General features: G+C 36.4%; 1 protein-coding gene across 2 annotated transcripts in view; it reads right to left on the bottom strand.

Moving 5' to 3' along the window:
• Positions 1-1344: 1344 nt before the first annotated feature.
• kif21b (kinesin family member 21B) overlaps positions 1345-21448 on the bottom strand; it is a 140952-nt gene continuing 120848 nt past the window's right edge. Inside the window, exons 32-33 of one of the 2 annotated variants that reach the window (XM_079843745.1) lie at positions 16971-17170; positions 1345-2752 (exon numbers count right to left, since the gene is read on the bottom strand). In XM_079843745.1, the coding sequence (XP_079699871.1) occupies positions 2704-2752; positions 16971-17170 (249 nt within the window). In that variant the 3' untranslated portion in view covers positions 1345-2703. Of the gene's footprint in view, positions 2753-10824; positions 12984-16970; positions 17171-21448 lie in introns of those variants that run through there. The other variant, XM_079843744.1, reaches the window with a different exon arrangement.

Raw genomic sequence — 21448 nt, 5'->3', positions numbered from 1 at the left:
ACACATCAGTTGTGGTAAACTTGATGAGCGAGAACCAATAAGGTTAATTCTTGTGTTACGCATCATGTTTGAGCTTCTGCAAGAACCAATGAGGTTCATTCTTGTGTTACGCATCACGTTGGAGCTCCCGCAAGAACCAATGAGGTTCATTCTCGTGTTACGCATCACGTTGGAGCTTCCACAAGAACCAATGAGGTTCATTCTCATGTTATGCATTCTGTTGGAGCTTCCACAAGAACCAATGAGGTTCATTCTCGTGTTACGCAGCACGTTTGAGCTTCCACAAGAACCAATGAGGTTCATTCTCGTGTTACGCATCACGTTGGACCTTTCGCAATAACCAATGAGGTTCATTCTTATGTTACGCATCACATTAGAGCTTCCACAAGAACCAATGAGGTTCATTCTCATGTTATGCATTCTGTTGGAGCTTCCGCAAGAACCAATGAGGTGCAGTCTGGTGTTACGCATCCCTTTGGAGCTTCCGCAAGAACCAATAAGGTGCAGTCTGGTGTTACGCAGCACGTTTGAGCTTCTAAAAGAACCAATGAGGTTCATTCTCGTGTTACGCATCACGTTTGAGCTTCAGCAAGAACCAATGAGGTTCATTCTCGTGTTACGCAGCACATTTGAGCTTCCACAAGAACCAATGAGGTTCATTCTCATGTTATGCACCACGTTTGAGCTTCAGCAAGAACCAATGAGGTTCATTCTCATGTTACGCATCACGTTTGAGCTTCAGCAAGAACCAATGAGGTTCATTCTCGTGTTACGCATCACGTTTGAGCTTCAACAAGAACCAATGAGGTTTGTTCTCGCGCATCAAGCAGGTTTGGTTGAGTCTCTGTTTATGTTCACTGATCATTGTTTATGTGAATAAAAGCCTAAATTCAATCTGCTCATCATATAAAGCGATCGTGTCTCCAGAAAATGTTGGACTAAAACGGTCAATTCAAATGGATTCGTTTTATGATATTTTTATGAACTTTTTGAAGCGTAGCTGCCAATGGAGGGACAGAAACTTCAGATCTTCATTTGTGTTCCGAAAATGAACGAAAGTCTTACGGATTTGAAATGACATGAGTGGGAGTAATGAATGACAGAATTTTCATTTTTGGGTGAACTAAACCTTTAAGTCAAGCTCCAAAAAAATTCAAAAAAGTAGTCCAACCTGACTTGTGCACTAAATTCCAAGTCTTCAAATGACAGATTTGCGTGGGAAACAAACTAAAGTCATCATAGACGTGACACGTACCTAATTGAATCGTAAATCAAAAATGGATTTACAGATTTTGTGGCTTCAAAATACTTTTTTCGCAGCTCAAAAGCTGTATTTCATTGTTTGGAAAAGAGCCATTTGAATAATCTGTTCAAATGGATTAGGAGTAAATCACAGTTTTCGTTTTTGGGTGAACTATCCCTTTAAAAAAATATAACATGGACCAGACATGCGGAGCACCTGAAAGAAAATATCAAAAAGGCGTGCAAATTCTCATAACACTTTTGTTTTAAAGTGTTATAGAGGGTAGCCATACTATAGAAAAAATATAGGGCTGACAAAATTACCATATTTATATCCAACAATCCAGTTTTAGATTGTCTAAAAAATTCTGTTCGTCGTACCAGGACTGTGTCCAGCAACATGAAACAAAGCCTGCTGAATCCTTTTCAACTGTCCTCAGGGGATCGTCGGCTTCGATCAGATGCTTGAGCCGGAGGAAGCATCTAATTCTGCCAAGAACTGTCTGCTAAACTCTACAGTCCCCTGATGAGATGGGCTTATTACATGGGCAGACCCTCATGACCCTCAAAATGGCCACTCAGCAGACTCTGAATCCTGCTTTACACTTCTGAGACCTCCATTTACACATCTAGAAGACAATAAAGCTGCAAACCAGAATCAGTGAAGGTTTCACACACAAAATCTAACTTTAAACCTGAGGTAGAAAACATAAAATTCACAGCAGGATGGAGCGAACGGGTTTAAAAGCAAAGGAAGTCTATCAGAAGAGGGCTGTACAATGTTTATCTGTGGTTCAGGGAAGGTTAAGGAAGACATTAATTATTTGAAATGTTCAGAGAAACCCCCTAAAGAGGAAGGCATCGGAAATGTGGTGGTCTAAACTATTGCACAATGGGATTGACGACTCTGAATCTGCTCACCCTTAGTAAACACAAAAGATGGCAATCTTCTGGAAACTGAGAAGAAGTGATTCAGTTTCTGGTAATAGGTCGAGGCTAAAGTCATATGGCTCTCTAAGAATAAAAAAAGTGACCCAGCTTGGATTATTCGGTTTCCTTGACATGATAAATATTCAGAAGCAGCTACAGATGAAGTCATCTCAAGGACTTGTTTCATTTAGACAGGAAGTGCAGAAGGACACTTCATTGTACAGATAATACAGTTTCGGCGTCACCAAAATGGCACCTTAAAACATCCAGAAGAAAGCAACCGGCAGTTCCTCAGATGATCATTGGATCATATTCCTCGGATGCGTCAGATACCGTTTGCAGACGGTTGAAAGGGTTGTGTCTTCTAAAACAGACGGCTGTGTCTCATCTCCTTCAGGCAGGTCCTTGAAACTGGCATTCTGGATTGACCCCTGGACTTCTTGCCAAGGTCGGTTTCGGACACCTAAAGTCGTGGCGGCCAATTAGCCCATAAAGGCACCATCGATAAAAAGCGTTCCAAATGGAGGATCTTCACCTTTTCTTCCCCATCTTCGGATTCCAAATCTTCACTCTCATGTCACTGTGGGATGGAAGAAACAAAAAAACAGACATAAAATGAGAGGTGGAGGAGATGCACAAGGCCAATAATCAGAAAGACAGAGACACTCGGTTGTCTGAATCTTCAGACACCGTCACCGTGGCTCCTCACACTGAAGAGATGGCACAGACATCAAAACCTTGAGTTCACAAAGGGAACCGCCACACGAGTCCCCGCTCCTCTCACCAATTAGGCGCATGCACTGCTTTATCCCAATAAAAATCAAAACCCCGCTGTGTGAAGCAGCCCACAGAACCACACGCTCGCATCTTAACTAACACACTGCATCTCTGAAGAAAAAGATGAGTTCTGGATCGCAGCGTGATGCAAATGAACAAGTCATTAGGTTGGGATAAAGTTCAATTACTATAACTAGAATATTGGCTGTTCATTAGTACGTATAAAGCACATATTAATGCCTTATTCTGCATGACCATTTTCTACATCCTTAATCCTACCCAATATCTAAACTTAAACACTACAAAAACTACCTAACTAACTATTAATACTATTTATAGGCAGCAATTAGAAGTTTGTGGAAAAAGTCACAATTAATAGTTAATAGCTGCGTTTCCATTTCCCTTCAAATTGCACAAATTGAAAATGCATTCAATGGAAACACGTTGATTTCGCAAAAACTCCCACATATCGCAAACAAGTTTTTTACCCTCGCATGAGGTGTTTTTTCAGGCAATTCGAAAAAGGAATATTTAGCTTAACTGCAATGGAAACAGCTTTTTTGCATTTACAGGTCACCTGGTGTAGGTAAAAGTCACATGTTGGGACAGAAGACGAGACAGTTCGAGAATCCAGAATGACGAGAATACTGGATTCGAAACAACAAAGAAATGCCACACTTTATCAAGACCTTCAAGCAGATAGGAGGGAGAAACACCCAGAAACAGCTCACATGTGGCTGCTCCTCAGTAAAATGGGCTTGCCATTAAGTGGTAAGTGATCAGGACCCCGACATGAAGCGGAGTCACTCTGAAGGGGTTTATTCTGCGATAACAACCGGCTGGATGTACATTATCCCCCTTATTACACGGCTACTTGTCTCAAGTAAATTAGACACTAAATATTGTCTTGAGTTTAAATATTTTATTAGCTCTTATGCAAAGCTTACGTGAAGAAAAACAGTTCCAAAATGCTTTAAGCCTTTATCCATTGCTGAAAAGATGTGTTTTTACCATTTATGTTGAAATTAATGCTGAAAGGGATAGTTCATCCAAAAATGAAAATGAACCTATGATTTACTCACTCTCAAGTCATCCTAGGTGTATATGACATTCTTCTTTCAGACGAATAAAATCAGAGTTATGTTAAAAAAATCCTGGCTAATCCAAGCTTTATAATAGCAGTAATTGTTGCTCTGTTGTTAAAGTCCATAAAAAATGCAGCTGTCCGTCAAATAACATGCTCCACGCGGCTCTGGAGGGTTAAAAAAGGCCTTCTGAAGCGAATCGATGCGTTTGTGTAAGAAAAATATCCATATTTAAAACTTTATAAAGTAAAGTTCCGGCCGTGAAACCCTTGAAGTCTTCCATTGTAACCCGTGGTGGTTAAGTGTTTTTCAGTCACAAGATGGCGCCAGGCAGTCAACGACAGCGGAGTGACACGTTAAGCATTTAAGTAGTACCGGTCAACATAACTCGTGGTACCCGGATGAGCGGTGTGTTATTCACTTTGGCGGTTGTTATCTGGGAATAACATACCGCTGGAATGGGTGATTGACCAATCAGAATCAAGTATTCCACAGAGCCGTGTAATAATGCTTGGATAACACGTCTCAGTCTCCTTTGATTCAAAATAATGGCTGCGATATATGTAAACCTACCAACATTTGCCATGATTTTTGGAATGACTTATCGCGAGAGGAATAAATTACATTTTAGTCACACAACATCGGTTAATGGAAACGCCGTAATTTCAATAGTTTTTAATGATATTTAGAAAACATTGCAAAAGTTTTGTGCAAATCTGTAATGGAAACCAGACTAACAGTGATAATTGTATTCTAATCTGAAGTGTGATTCATAAACATTTTTTATTTATTTTTCTAGAACAAAAACAGGATTAATTCACTTGAGAAAACCAAAATTATGTGAGATAAGACAATTACCTGTTGCGATAATATATATATACACATATACATACACGTGTGTGCATATGTGTGTGTTTGTGTATGTGCATGTACATTCCAGAAGAAAACAAAACATTAATTTACTTGATAAGCAAAATTATGTAAGTTATTAGAGTTTTCAGTTGGGATGCAGTTCAAATAAATGTATAGTATTTTTTTAAATCATTACTCCCCCTTGGGTTATTCTTAAAACTTTTGTCCTATAATTTTCCATGTATGCTTTGGTGTACATAAATGTGTGATTTTTGGAGTCTCCAAGTCTCCTTTTTTTGGAAGACGCCTACATTTACCTAAAATTTTAGTTTTGTGAAAATCGTCCTTCAAACTGATAGTTTACTTTGCTAGATATAGCAAATGATGACAAAATGGACGTGTTAAACAAGATAAATGGAGTATGTTTAATTTAACAATAAGTACACGATTAATTGCACAAAAGGGTTAAAAAACATTATCTATTGAAAGCCTTAGTATGTATACATACATACACACAGTATATTGTGAATTAAAACAAGATTAATTCACTTGAGAAGCAACCTTATGCAAGATAATACAGAATTTTTAGGAAAGTATAGCTTAAAATGAATAAATCATTACTTAACCCAGTAGAAAATAGTTTTTCTTATGTAAGGCATAAATCATATGCAATTTCAAATGGTTTACACAAAAAAATTGCTGACTGGATATGAGAAATGTTCCACCGAGAATATTACTAACATTTACGTCTTGCTAAAAGCACTTCAGCTTTGTGGTAACATACGACCAGCTAAAAACAACAATACTGCAGTGGATCCTGGTAAAACGGCACCAAGTCTCGCAGGGCGGTGAGGTAAGATGAATCTTGTGGTACCTAGACCTTAACTAGAACCAATTAAAAAGATTTACGCCACCGGTGTTGAACACATTTAAAAGTGCAATACGTTTTTATTGCTTTCTAAAAGATGAGCAAACTTGAGCACATTAAAATGGGGGGGGGGGGGGGCACACATGGAGTCTAATTAGTGCAATTCTTCTTCACTGGCCCAAAGTAAAAGAGCCGAGGGAAAGTTCTGTGGGATCAAACATCTGAGAGGTTGGCCTATGAAACAAAACTGGTGCAAAGTATGAGAGAGCTGGAAACAGACAGAAGATGCACACAGAGATGGATGATGTACAACTGACAGATTGAGAAATAATTGACAACAACAAAATGACGCAGCGGCGCCGTGCAGTTTGTTCTCAGACACTGTGCAGCTCACGTCCCCTCGAGCGCATTCGCAACGCTGCCGCTCAACTTGTCTTTAACCTTCAGGAACTGTCATGCCTTTGCTCAAGTATCTGCCAGAATCAAATTCTGTTTGACCAGCAATGTTAAAGATGGCCCCGTCAACCCGCTCAACCTGGAGTAAATTGCCTACATCTCCCTTTTTCTCTCCAATATAGCAAAGCACTGAGAAGTCAGGTTTATTTGAAAGAATATGTCTATTTAAAGAATCTGTTCCCAAAAAATTATTTAATGATTTTCATAAAGATGCTTACACAAAATGGTGTCCTTTGTGCCGATATATTACAATAAATATTAGCTTATTATAAATTATGAAAAAAAAACTATTTTTATTCATAATATTTAAACAATTACTCATTTTAAACAGATTCGTCACATCATAAACAATATTATTTGGTAACACTTTACAGTAAGGTTTCATAACTTAACCTTTAGTTAACATGAACTAAGAATGAACAATACTTCTACAGCATTTATTAAAGCCACAATGTCATTTTTCGCCGCTAGAGGTCCAGGTCTCTATAGTGCGACTACAATTTTTCCTAGGTCTCCCCAGTGCACCTAACGTCATTGCATCCGCTCAGCTGCCTCTCCACGTACGAAGCGTTTGTTCTCCTTTGACTGACCTCACACACTCATGGTTAGATCATGTCATGGTCTAAACCAGGGGTGTCCAAAGTCGGTCCTGGAGGGCCACTATCCTGAAGAGTTTAGCTCCAATTTACCTGGTTTAGCTGGTACAAGTGTATTTAATTGGGGTTGGAGCTAAACTCTGCAGGACAGTGGCCCTTCCAAGAGCAGAATTGGACACCCCTGGTCTAAACCAATCAGAGACAGAGATGGGACGGGTCTTTGCCTTTGATTGGCTATGGTCCAGATATTCCTACTCCGTGCTGTGTGTGTGATTGAAATTGCGACCTGAGCAGCACCAGAGAATCAGTTACGGCAATCAGGATTAGCAAACTAAACACAACGCTGAAACGGTTTGTGAGTCCATTTCACTGAAGGTGTGTGTGTGTGCGCGCACGTGTGAGAGAGAATGAACATGAACTTGTGAAGCCCTAAACTACATCATTTTCAGCTCAGGCAGAGTGAGAATCGAAACATCTAGGAATAGCTCCATATGTTTTAGGCAAATAGAAAAAAAGTCTAACGTTACCATTAAAGCGAAAGAGTCCTGTACTCACATCGTCAAGCAAACCACCAAAACAAAATCGTTGTGTGTAATCATTTGGCGTTCGCCGTTTGTAATCTTCCTTTGAAGAGACTGGCAGAACAATCTGCAACATTTCCCTCAGATACAGTAAATGCTTTATTGTCACTACTGTGATTGTGCATTGTTATATTATATTCCAAAAATAATCTCTATATTTGCCGATATATCTACTGTCCTACCTGAAACGCTAACGTTAGTATCATTGTTAATTTGTTGTGCCGGCTGCAAAGTTACTTTCTGGCTCTTTGAAAAAACTTTCGACCACTCTTAATCCTGCAGTGATCTATCCGTAATAATTCATAATTTAATTATAGCATTTGTTCCAGCTGGCACAATTTTATTAAGAAATATAAAAACTATAGGCTTACCGTAGCCTACAATAGCCTATCAGTAACGTTACCACATAATTATGACAATCATCAAAGTGTGATAGATATATCGGCATATAAAGTGAATATATATATATATATATATATATATATAATTTTTGGGTGCACCCAAATTTTGTGCTGTGCACCTAAATAAAAAAAGTTAGGCGCACCAGTGCGACCAAGGCAAAAGTTAGTCTGGAGCCCTGAGGTCGCTTATTCAAAACAAAGGCGTAGCTTGATGACGCCTTGATTTCGCAGAGCTTTTATTCTGCGGCAGACGAGCGCTTCCACTTCTTCCACTCATGTGTATGTGGGGTAACGCAGCGTTGTTTATCATATTAGATACATTATTTTAGTGTTTTGAAAGTTGTTATAATGCTACTCTCTGCATTCACTCAGTGGTTACTTTGACACACTAAAAGCTAGATCAATATCAGGCATGGTAAAACATGGTACTCACGGTAAATCAAGAAAACCAGATTTAAACAATAAAGACTAAAGGCTGATTTGTACTTCTGCGTCTGACCTGCGGCGTAGCCTCTACTGGGGGAGGGGTTCTGGCAGACCAATCACAGCGCTTGCTTATCAACCAAAAAGTTTTAATGGGTGAAATTTAAATATTATTAGTAAGTTAGAACTATAATCTTATTTAAATTAACGAGTACTCTATTTAGATCACCACAGGTAAAACCACACTGCAAAAAAATGCTTTTCTTAGTATGTTTGTCTTATTTTCCAGTCCAAATATCTAACAAATCTTAAATCAAGATGCTTGTACTAAGGTAAATTACATATTTTTTCTTGATTTCTGGGAGAAAAATAAGAGAAAATTAATTGAGTTTTTCCTTAAAACAAGCAAAATGATCTGCCAATGGGGTAAGAAAAATAATCTTGTTTCTGTTTGGGACAGAAACAAGAAACAAGATTGCAAACAGAAACAAGATTATTTTTCATACCCCATTGGCAGATAAATATGCTTGTTTTAAGCAAAAACTCACTTCAATTTCATTTTATTTTCCAGAAAACAAGAAAAAATATCTTGTCATTTAACGTATCTAGTAAATGCAGATATATTTAGACTAGAAACAAGACAAATATTCTAAATAAGAGCATTTTTTGCAGTGCACACATAGCACCTCACTGCATGGTAAAAAGTAAAAAATATTATTTCTATATCTAGAATGGCTTTATGTTATTTAGTCAATAAACATATACAAAATGAACAAAACAAACAAAAGTTTATGACAAAAATAGTCTGTAATTTAGCCTTTATTACTCATTTAATACATGTCTACATTACAAATTAAATAAAATTAGATAATAACCTACATTTCTGACAAAATACCACAGTTACAGTTCGTGTTACCACAGTAAATGCATGATAAATGTTGGTGAATTGTTGTTTGAAAAGTATTTTAACTGGATCGGCTCAGTGTTTCTCCTGATTTGCATGTTAGTGTTGATTAAGTCAGCGTTGTTTAACTGGCTTTAAACTCAATTAAATCTCAGAGAGATTTGCAGCTCGTACCTGAGACCTCTGCGCTGAACTCGAACACTTCTCACTGGCTGTTTAGTGGTAGCGTGATCAAAACACTCAGCAAGTAAACACATTTGTTCAGAGTCAGAGTTTCATTCCACTTTTGACGCGTTAATGTTTCCCTGGCCTAAAATCTAGTACTGCCACCTTGCGTTGACATTGTGAAACTGCACGATTTGTAGATTATGCGTGGCGGGCCACATATAATATATATTTAATAGACACGCTGCGGGCCATTTGAAATTGATCCCCTAATAAAACACATGAAATAGCGTCTTCTGTTTTTCCATGGTTTCTACAAAATAAATCGTGGGTAACGCGGTGATGTCATTGATAGGCGCCGCAAGGACACGGTCTGTGTCCTGGTTAAAATTGCTTATTTCTCTGGATTTAAACATTCTTGGAAACATTTGGGATACAAGTACACAAGTAAAAAAATATATATATAACATTGTTCTAGTGGTTTTTGGATATTTTAATCCAAAAATCTTACATATTGTGAAATTAAATGAATGTTAATTTCACCATTTACTAATACATCATTAAAATCAAAAGTTGAATTTGTTAACATTAGTTAATGCATTCCTAACACGAACAATCAATGAACAGCTGGCTTTTTATTAACGAACATTAACTAATGTATTGCTCAATGTTAGTTCATGTTAGTTAATACTAATGTTAACAAATGAAACCCTATTTTAAAGTGCTACCATGATTTGAATAGAATTCACTAATGGGTGAGTGCTCTTGTTTACAACATTGCACATTTTTTAAAATCATTTTTTAACCATAAGAACATTTGCATGGAAGATCACTTTGGATGACTGGGTTAAAAATGTCCCGTTATCTGTTATAGAGTTATCTGTCATTAAAATATTGTAAAGCTCTGTATTTCAATGTGATATTTTTATCACAGGAACTTCTGTAGAAAAAGCTCCGTCAGTTTTACATGCACTGCGTTGTAGGATCTCATTTTTTTTCTTGTTTTTCTTTTTCTTTTCTTTTTGTTCCGCTCTAGCAATGTGAAGAAGACAACCGATGCTGCACAATCTGCTCACCTTGACTTAATGAACAACATCTCATGAATTATTCCAGTGGAAATTCTCGTTCTCTCTCTCACTCATGTATCTCTCCTGGCCTATTTTAAATTTTCTGGGGGGAATTGACAAAAAAAAAATGGACAATTGTTTTATGGACAATATTGCAGTATTTATTATAAATTATCTTTTTTTTTTTTATTCATGTGGCCTCGTAATCTTTTAGCAAAAAACTTCCCCTCCCTCTTGGAGCGACATCTCTTCTCTGATGACGAGAGCAGGGCAACCTGTCACTCACATGAGATCAACCAATAGCAAACCACAACCATCCAATCAATTCGTCATGGGCCCCGCCCTACATTTTTACTTGTCCCAGAAGCCATTTCACTCAGATATACGTCACAATAGGGAAGAAAAGACTAGCGCAACTTCCATTTAATGCCGACTTTAAAACTTTTACTTCATATTTAGATTTTTTTTTTTAAATTTCAGTTGAAATGCACACTTTCTGAATATAACGCACACAATGGCTGAAAACAAAGTTCTTTGAAAGATTCAAATGTCATCTTTGAACGTTTGTTAAATCTGCCAACTAGTTCTCCCTCAGAAGCAGTAATCATAGCAACCATTTTGTTTCAAAGTAGACTCAGAAAACCTGTGTAAACTGAAAAAAAAAGGATTTTGTAATTTTTACCAATTTAAAAATAAATAAAAAAAAACTGTTAAAAGTAAGTTCCCATACTATATACAGGGAAAAACTGTAAAAGATGGAACATTTCATGTAATTTTTACAGTAAAATACTGTTTAATGTACAGTTTTTATAAGTAAAAAATTCTAATCAAATTCTAATTTAAATAATTACAATTACAATAGGGTTTCAGCCCTTACGGGCTTGTTCCCCTAATTACAGTGAAAAACTGCAAACAGACATTCCCAGAATTCACTGTGTGACTTCACATTTGAAAGCATTTCATTTAAATAACTATGTTTCTTAATAGTTTTTATTATCAGTTATGCACATTTGGGTTTTATGTTACATCATCTGTTGTTTAATGAATGTTTATTGCATATTTCAGTGTCATATGTGTTACAATAATGTGTTTTGTGCGTGAATGACTCTGTATGCTAGTATAATTCAGCTTGTGGAAAGGCTACTTGTGATGAACTTCATGATTCTTCATGTGGCTTCCTCTTTTACCACCTGCACTATTATGGTGTTGTCAGTATATGTTAAAGGTACAAAATAGATTTTAGTAGCAGTGGGCATTGTTGGATTTACCAGTTTAAATGTCAATTTTCTTATTTATAAATTATAGTTTTATACTAGTGCTGTCAATCGATTAAAAAAATAACAAATTAATCCCACACGTTTCAGTAATTAATCGTGATTAAAAACAGTTTTTTTCTATTTTTCTACTGTAATATCACAGTTACAACATTACAGTATAATTGAAAGCTATATCAATTTCAACATTTATTAGGCTTTAAAAAAAATAACATTTAATTTAAGTGAACTTCCCCATTATTAAAACATAAACCCATTACAATAAATATATACATATTTACCTGTGGCATTCATATATAATCAATGTACAGAAATTGAATAAAGTTATAAATTAAATATAGATTAATCCTTATTAAAACTACCATTTTCTTTGTTACCTTTGATTAACATTAATGACAGACATCACAGGTTTATCAACTAGTTTGTTAGGCTGTGCTGTCACTTTAAGATCTGCCGCTGCTGAACATGACGCAGATATGATTTTCTCACAACTTTTTAAGTTCATTTAAGATGTTATTTAACTCATTTACTATACAGACTGCTCTTATGAGGATACTTGACAAATAGGGCATTTTGGCATACTTCTGAGTGTTATTGTTGGTTCAAGTGCTAAAGAGAACTCGTTTCTGGTGCGCGTCTTTCTGTGCATCGTATGTGTGTGTCATAGTCAGGACATTCACAGACAACGTGTTCTCTTTTATCTTGTCGCGCTTGAATGGTTTAAAAGGATTTGCATGGATGAGAGCGTGATCATATCATGTAACGCAAGCCCAAGGATGACAGAAAAAAACTGATGCTGCGTTAACTGCGTTTAAATATTTTTAACGCGTTGAACTGAAAAAATTTATCACGTGCGTTAATGCGCTAATTTTTTACTGTAAAACGTACTGGTTCAAATTTTTTACAGAATTATTCTGGCAATTGCCAGGATTTAAAAAAAAAAATTTTTTTTAAATTTTTTTACAGTGTACGGTCTCCCAGAAGTTGCGAAGAAGCCAGCTAATCAGATCACAGCTGGAAGTTTTGGAAGATTCTTGTCACTTTTATGTGCAGTACGCACCTGATAATCAGCGGCACACCGTCTGAGGCTGAAGCGACCACTTTTATGTGACAAGAATGGTATGCAAGAGCTTCAGCTAAGGACTTGTCAGAGGGAAAAATGGAAAAGGGGAGGAAAGTACTCAAACAGAGAGACATAAGAAGATAAGATTAGAGAAAGGACAGTACCAGAGGGAAGCAGGCAGGAGGTGGTTAGTGGAGGCTCAGGGGAGGCTGGTGGCCCGGCCCTTGATGGCCAGGACCCGACGGGGCAGACAGGGCGTGAGCCCGGGGACATAACTCCACAACTTCACCCGACAGTCACTGTAGTTATGAAGCCCAACAGCACGAAGGGAAGGCATGAGAGAAAGAGTTGAAGGAACAGGAGAGCTTTGTTAGGGACACATTAATGAAGAACAGTCAAACAATCCCAATCCCCTGCCCGCACCATCTGTTCTACAAACAAGCACCCCCGAAATGCACAAAAGTAGGTCTTAAAAACATATTAGTCTGACTGAACATTTCTAAGTAGTCTACTGTCTGGAAAAAAGACGTCACAAGAGAGTAAGAGACTGAACAGAGTCACAGAAACAGACGAGCAAGACATAACAGACTCGTTGAGCTGATGACCCATTTAGAACCATTACAGCGCCGTTAAATTATTTCATTTCAAAATCCCCATTTTAAAAAATATGGTTCTCTTCATCTTGTTTTCCCAATGCACCTGAGCAGTTTCCTCTTCAGCCAATTTATAGCATTGGGAAGTTCAACCTACAAACAGGTTCTTTCTAACAAACAGTGCTTTTATATCAATGTATTACGTGACATTTAAATGCTTTGGTACCATGTTGCCTCCAGACAACAGTCTATTTTAGTTTATTTATAAAGTGAGACGCCAATTTATTGGACAAACCTAATCTCTGGAGTGAACTCAAATACTAATGAATGAAAGTGCAAAAAAGTGGTCACATGACCCACAGGGGTCCATTTTGTGTCCTGTTTCAGCACATGTGCACATGGCTCCATATTTTCTCCAATGAAAAGTGCATTTTTCACAAATTTGTGTCCAAAAAAATATGAATCACCTTTACTGGTAAATAAAGTATTTTCAAGAACTTTACATTATATATCATAAATAGTTTTTGAGGACATAACAAATAAACTGTGTTGCTTCAAGGCAACATTGTACCATAATGGAATCGCATAAGGCCATACCAGACCTATTGGGTTGGAATAAAAAAAATATATTATATTTGTGAGGAAAAGTGTTTTTATAATTGCATTTTTGCAGGATTTTGTAATGCACTTATGAATGGTCATTCACATACTATAACTGCACATATGATCTGCACATTTTCTATAGCACTTCAAAAAGGCCATAACACACAACTGCCAGTTGAGGATGAGGTGTCATACTGTCATGAGGAAGATGAGGTCATAGCGGCAGGGAGAGAGTGAGGGAGAGAGCGAAGAAGGAGATGAGGATGAAGATGGATATGATAACTTGATATGATGGTTTGGTGATACTTGTGTTCCACGATGGTACAATGTTGCCTGAGAGCAACAGCTGGATATGAAATGTTGCTTTTTAGTAAATATGAAATTTGTAATACATTAATAATAATACATGCTCATCTATATACCTATTCATTAACAAACTGTATTCTTATTTCTATGCCATAGCTATTATATTGATTAATAATAGATAGTTAGCTTATCTGTGTGATTGTATATGTGAAATTCTGAAATGCATAACATGTACAAATCAATTAAATTGTAATGTAGATGCATTTTCTGTGAAGCTGCTTTGAAATTGAATTGAAATTGAATTAAAAACTGGATAAATGTGTTTGTCCAAGTGTCTGGTTAAAGAAATTGATGTTTTCAATAAATATATTTATTTTTTCTACATGAAAATGTCAAGTGTTTCAATTTGTCGTTGTGTTACAATGTTGCCTTGAGGCAACAAACTTTTAATAAATAATACAAATAAAAAAATGAATGAAAATGTTTATTGATATTGTTATAGTGCCCAATTTTAAGCAGGAAAAACACCACAAATAATTTTTTCCACATTGATATCATATTGCGTACCATAGAGGGTTAAACTAAAGGTATACGATATGTATCGTCTACGATAATATCGCAATTGTTGTTTTAATGATGTGAAAGCAGTCCTTTAGTCACTCAAGAATGTTACTCATTTTATCTTGAGAGACATGTTTGATGTAGTCTAGTAGAATGCAGTAACAATGAACCCAAATTCAATTCAATATATGGAGGCACAAACTGCCTCTGTGTCTCTGCCGCTGTGTCCGAACATGCCTACTTCTATATGTGACCCTGGACCACAAAACCAATCATAAGGGTACATATTTTTAAATTGAGAAAAGCTCAAATAAAATAAAATAAATAAGCGTTCCATTGATGTATGGTTTGTTAGGATATGACAATATTTGGTCAAGATAGAACTATTTGAAAATCTGGAATCTGAGGATGCTAAATATCTAAATATTGAGAAATCGCCTTTAAAGTTGTCCTTAGACAGTCCTTAGCAATGCATATTACTACTAATAATAATAACAACAACTACATTTTTGATATATGTATGGCAGGAAATTTACAAAATATCTTCACAGAACATGATCTTTACTTAATCTCCTAACGATTTTATCCAATAATTCTGATAATTCTGTATTGTTGGCTATTGCTACAAATATACCCATGCAACTGATGACTGGTTTTGTGGTCCAGGGTCATATATAGTAAGTATGTGAGTCGAGTAGTATGTCTGAAATCACAGTATTCATAAAACAGCACGTGAAAAGTAGCAGGATGAACTACTACTTCCGATGAGAATCTGAAGTGTGCATTCGATGGGACACTTTAATATCTACTATTTTCTAATGGTCACAAGTAAGTTTCAAACCAAATGTAGTACCTACTATACAGCATTCGGTTTCAGACGCAGCATGAGTTCCTGCTGTTCCTAAACACTTCCACTTTCCAATAATACCACTTACGGTTGACTGTGGATAAAATTTCACAAACTGGTTTATTGCAAAGGTGCATCCTACCACAGTACCATGCTTGAATTCACTGAATTCACAAGTCCCACTTGGAGTGGGTGTGAGAAGGACCAGTTCAAACTTACTAAGGTTGGAAAAAAAGCCCTTATGAAGGTAAAATGCTCCTGGAAATCGATTTAAAGGAGGCAAATATTGCCAAAAAAAATGTTAATTTAACACATTCAAAAAGTATGCATGTTCACAACAAGTTTAATTCCTTTCAATATAAAAGTCTTCACTACTGAGTAACTCACTCATAAAGACAGTCTTTGCCGCCATCTAATGGCGTAATAATTTAACTTCTGTTGCTATTCATGGACAGGGACTATTCTTTTTCCAGCGGAAGGATGGCTTTTAGTGAATTTCCTTAATGAAAATTGCATTGATACATATTTTTTGGCTTTAATATTTGCTTCGTGTCTAACGGTGCCCTTCAGACGTGACTTATTGACTATACAGCAATACAGCAACTATACTCTCGTTGCTTATTGTTTACTTAAAGAAAATATTACATTTCATGAAAAAAAGGTAATGTGGTGTAACTATCAAGTTAAAAAATTATTTTCCGAAATATTTTTTTATTATGAATTCCTAAATATCCTTTTACAACCAAACGCATCCTTGCCTAGTCATACGTTCAATCAAAATAATTTTGTAGCCTTTTTCCTCAGTGTTATCATAGTTACTACATTTTGCCTTTGTATATAGCAGTGAATATATACAGCACTTTAATGTCTGAAAAAATTCTACATGCATGTTATCTTGTTGTGTTTCTTTTTCGTGATGTTTAATTGAAATGTCATAACTGGACATCAATCATATAGTGATGGTCTCAAAATCCATTCAACAACTAACGCATAGAACCAAGTACATTTTTTTTCTTTTTCGATAATCTGTTAAACTCCCCAGGGCTCCCTTGTAAAAGAGATTTTAATATCTCAATGGGACTTCACCTGGTAAAATAAAGGGAATAATAATTTAAAAAAAAACTCGTATATGCGTGAAAATAGGGATAAAATTATCTGTAGCTACTTGAGTTATCACAACTTGAAACAATTTTTTTATTTTATACTGGCTATTGGCGCTGTTTCCCACTCCAACCAGATTAATCTAATTCACAAACAAACTGTTCAGCCTATTTTGCAGACCAGCTCATTAAAAGACTGAAAGAACCAAACATATAACTTTGCTTATGAGTTGCGCACCACAAGTAATTTAGTTTTTTCCTGCATGACATACGTACCTGGAGGCAGTAAAGATCTGTTTGGAATTGGTGCAGATGGCATTGATGGGGCTGTCGTGGCCCTTAATCTCTCCGATGGGCGTGAAGTTGTCTACATTCCACACCTTGAGCATGCCCGCCCTGCAGGCGCTGAGAAGCATGGGCCGCCCGGGAACAAACGCCAGAGCACACACCCAATCCTTGTGCGCATTTGGGATTTGCTGTGGAGAAATAAGCAACATTTGATTTTTAGATCACCTCTCTGCTATAAACTCTCATAGTCCCTCTAGCAGGGGTTCTTCTCTATATCAGTGTCACTGTTTCTGAACTCCCTGAAATGCCTTAATTGTAGTCTTGGGTTTTCTTCCGGGAACGAACACGTCACAATATTCCTAATTTAAATAATTTATACGCAGAATAAAGTGGCGGGGCCTGGTTGAGTTAGTTAGTGTGTTGAAACTGGCGATAATGGTAAGGGGCGGGACATTTCCCAAACACACGCAAAACGGTTGACCAAATCACAACACACTGATCCAACCGATCAATCATAGCACACTGAGCTTTTCAGAAGGTGGAGCTTCATAGAGATAGTAACTAAACAGAGCGTTACTGACAGACTGGGAAGAGAGGAGCCGCAACAATGTCAAAAATCCAGACTTGCAAACTCAAAAGAGGTGAAAAGGGTGAAATGATTACACACTATATTGTTGTTGGGGGGTCTGGGGTCATCCTCCCCAGGAGAAAATGATTTCAACATGTAAACGAAGCATTCTGGTGCACTCAGACAAGAAAAATAAAGGGAATAGAAAACATTTGCTTCAAGTAAGAGAAACACATTTATTTGACACTAGGACTAGGCATTGGCACAAATTTGGTCACAATTTGATTAAATTTCGATTCACAAGCTTGTGATTTGATTAACTTTGATTCAATATTGATTCATTTGGGGCCTATCAGGTAGCCTGGTCCTACCAAACTCGTACATTTCATTTGTACAGAGAGTCTGGCCACTCTCCAATGACAAGCGTTAACTTCCTTGAAGGCGGGTACTCTGTTGAAGTTTAAAACTATTGGATCTGCCCAGAGCCACTCTGGATCTGCCATAACCAATCGCTAACGTTTGGTCGTGACGTATGTCATCTCAAACTAGCGCACGACATCAACGTCATCGTTCTCAGCCACTCCCTCTGTTCGCTGATTGGACCGCTTCAAATTTGACCGGAGAAAACCAGAGAATATACCGCAATCCCAGACGGAGTACTGAAGGAAAATGAAAATTGAAAACGTAGGAGGGCGGAGCCAGGCTACCTATCAGGTACAGTATATGGCTAATTTCCTCAAAGAAAAAAATCTCTCTCAACTAATGCTGTAAACTATACAGGGAACCCCAGTTGGTACATCATTATAATATTAAAGGTTAAAGTGAATTTATTTGTAGGCTACTTGCATTTAAATAACACATAAGGAAGTTTTTATAATAACATTATGATACATTTTTTATTACATAATTATGTTTATTCTAATTTTTTTAATATAAACATTTAAATGGTGACTGTCATAAAAAAAGATTTATTCAAACATTATTTGAAGAAGAGGTAAAATAACCAAATTTTGCTAAATGCTTCATTTTTCTAGCTGACTAACGAGTTTTTGAACACTGAATGGCTTTTCTGAGGTAAATGTGACGTTATATGATATTGTTTACAAGCCGCTTTATTGACATCATTCCACAGTTGAAATACTGATTTAGCGATAACGTGACATGATACGGATTTCGGTAAGTTGTGCTGTATCATTCAACATACCTTCTGGTGTTCATTGATGTTTATTATAACTAGCAGAAGAGATGATCAGTCATGTTCAATCTGTCACGCCACAAATGGTCTATGTTCAAATGGAAATTAGCCCATTTTTGATTCTTGTGAGGTTTATTGTGCTTGCAATTTATTGCCCGCCATAATTCGCAGGTGTGAATATTGGAAAAAGGTGTAAATATGAAATATATTCTAATATATCCCAAAATCAAGACTTTGAAAACGGCCTAAATACGGCCTCTTTTAATTCTTCAGTTTAGGGGTAAAAGTAAAAGTGATAGCAAGCAATAATAATAAGACTACAAATTAGTTCAACAAACAAGCCACATTAATTTAAACAAGCCACAGAGTAATAAAAATAGATTTTGAAACTAAAATGAAGATACTAAAGAAGGATTATACAGATGCTATAAAAGAGTTAAGAGAACCATGAAGCTTTATACATCGCTATGATGCACTTTGCTTTTTTAACCACCAAGTTCCAGCTGATTCCACCAACAGGCCTGTGGGGAAACGGACAGAAATCCTCATAAAAGAGAACCACCAAAGCACTTGATCTTGGCAAATTTACCCAGTTGTTCAATCAGAGAGGACAGGCGAACAAGTAATGTGTGTGTTTAGATAAACTTATTGCTTACACATTGTTAACCGCCCTGGGATTTAAGAGTCTTCCTATTGAGGGGAATTCTGTCAGTCACATAAAAAAAAAAAAAAGATATGGATGTGCAATAACAGCTGTGGATTGATTTAGCCCAGATGTACATGTGTATTTAATATAAGAGTGACGGAGCGCTGCAAGCATTTGCATAATGAAAAGAAAGTAAAGATTGACGTGAAGATATCGCTATATATGAATAAGTCTATCATCTACATGCCCAAAAACTGACAAAAATCTGAAAACGTTTATAGGTAAATACCATTTTAAGAGCTTCAGTCATCATGATACTGTTTCTCCTGGTGATGTTTATTCTGTATTTCCGATTTCAGCATCAAAATGTGATGAAATTATCAACATGACAACGGAATTTACCTGTGAAATGCATAATTCAAAATATCCTTGACGGACAGGAGAATCGTTTTGTCGAACCAATTTTCATGTCGTCTTATAATAATCTTCCATTATTTTTGACCTTTTAGCTCTGGATGATGGGAAACGTTGGAATGTGTTCTTGTCTAATATAATCAGCTGGAGAAACCATTCAAATCAAACTTATTACTAAGAGCTTCCTCAGCTGTCAGAGCGCCATGACATCATCCTCCGCTGATAAATGAAGCTACATCTATTCACACAGGAACAATAGGTAAACGCTGGATAATTACCTTCTGAAACCTCATTTGTCTGTATATATATAATTTTTCAGTTTTGGATATTGTAATTTTTTCGCTGTCTATCATGTCTTAATTTTAATACACTTTAATCTCTTTAAATACAGCTTAATAGTCACACAGTTCTTTGCCATTTTTTCCTTAAATTATTAGTTAACTTTAAAAAATCGTACTGACATTTCTCGAGAGACTAAGGGTGGGTTGCACCAACAAGGACTAATCTTCAATCTAGATTAAATCAAGGTTTATCTAATAATTCTGTTGCACCAAACTTTAAACCTTGCTTAAAAATCAGCAGGTTTACATTTAAACCATTATTTATTTAATTTATATTTAAGATGGATTAACTTGGTAACACTTTACAATAAGGTTGTATTAGTTAACATTAGATAATGCATTAGTTAAAGGGGTCATGAATTGAGGAATCAACTTTCCCTTGAGCTTTTGATAAATAAAAGTTAATCGTGATATAAGAATATCCTGTAAGTTTCAGAGCTAAAAACTTCCTTGTTAGTCAAATAAAAGCTTTTATTGACACCAGGCCCAGCAAACGATTGATTTCAGAATGCAGGGCTCCAGACTAACTTTTTTCACTAGGAGCACAGTGGCCCCCAACTGAAAATTTTAGGGGCACAATCAGAAATTTTAGGGGCGCACACCGTAAATCAACATGCTAACCAAATCTACTAATTTCCACTGTATTACTAATAGGGATCGGTATCGTTAAGGTTTTAATGGTATTACTACTCTTACCGATACTGCTTATCGATCCGGTACTTTAACAGTATTCTTACCGGTTCTTTTTATTATACTTTATATATTTAAAAAACATAATTAAGAACATAATTAACATGGCTTTATAATCTGAAAAGTAAAATATCTATAGCAAAAGAAACCGCAAAGTTTGAACAAAAATATAAAACATCTATTTGTAAATGGACCAGTGTGCCGGCATTCGGAAGGTCTGCTAACATTAATATTACTTAGAAAGAACAAACCTACAAAGAAATCTAATAAAGCAATGAAATGTAAAATAACACTGCATAGTTTTCACTGTATAAATTGATAGATTAATGCTTATAAAAGCTAAAGTTATTAATTCAAGAGATGTGAATATTTTCTATTTGCCTTTTGTTCGATTCGAATTAATGGCTCAATCGTCAGCAGGTTTATTAGACGCTGCCCCTTTAAGACCGATCGAATGTAGAACTAATAGCCTAATATCATATTCTCCTATTTCTCCAAACTATTTACGCCCATTTAAGATATAAACTGTTAAAATAACTACTCTCCAATCCGGTCATTTTGACACCGGCTATTTGTTGTTTATTTGATGGTTTAGACGCGCACGCGAAGCCT

Source organism: Gobio gobio (genome assembly GCF_949357685.1).
Source record: "Gobio gobio genome assembly, chromosome: 19".
Taxonomy (NCBI): Eukaryota; Metazoa; Chordata; class Actinopteri; order Cypriniformes; family Gobionidae; genus Gobio; species Gobio gobio.
This window is presented reverse-complemented; position numbering and strand designations above follow the sequence as displayed.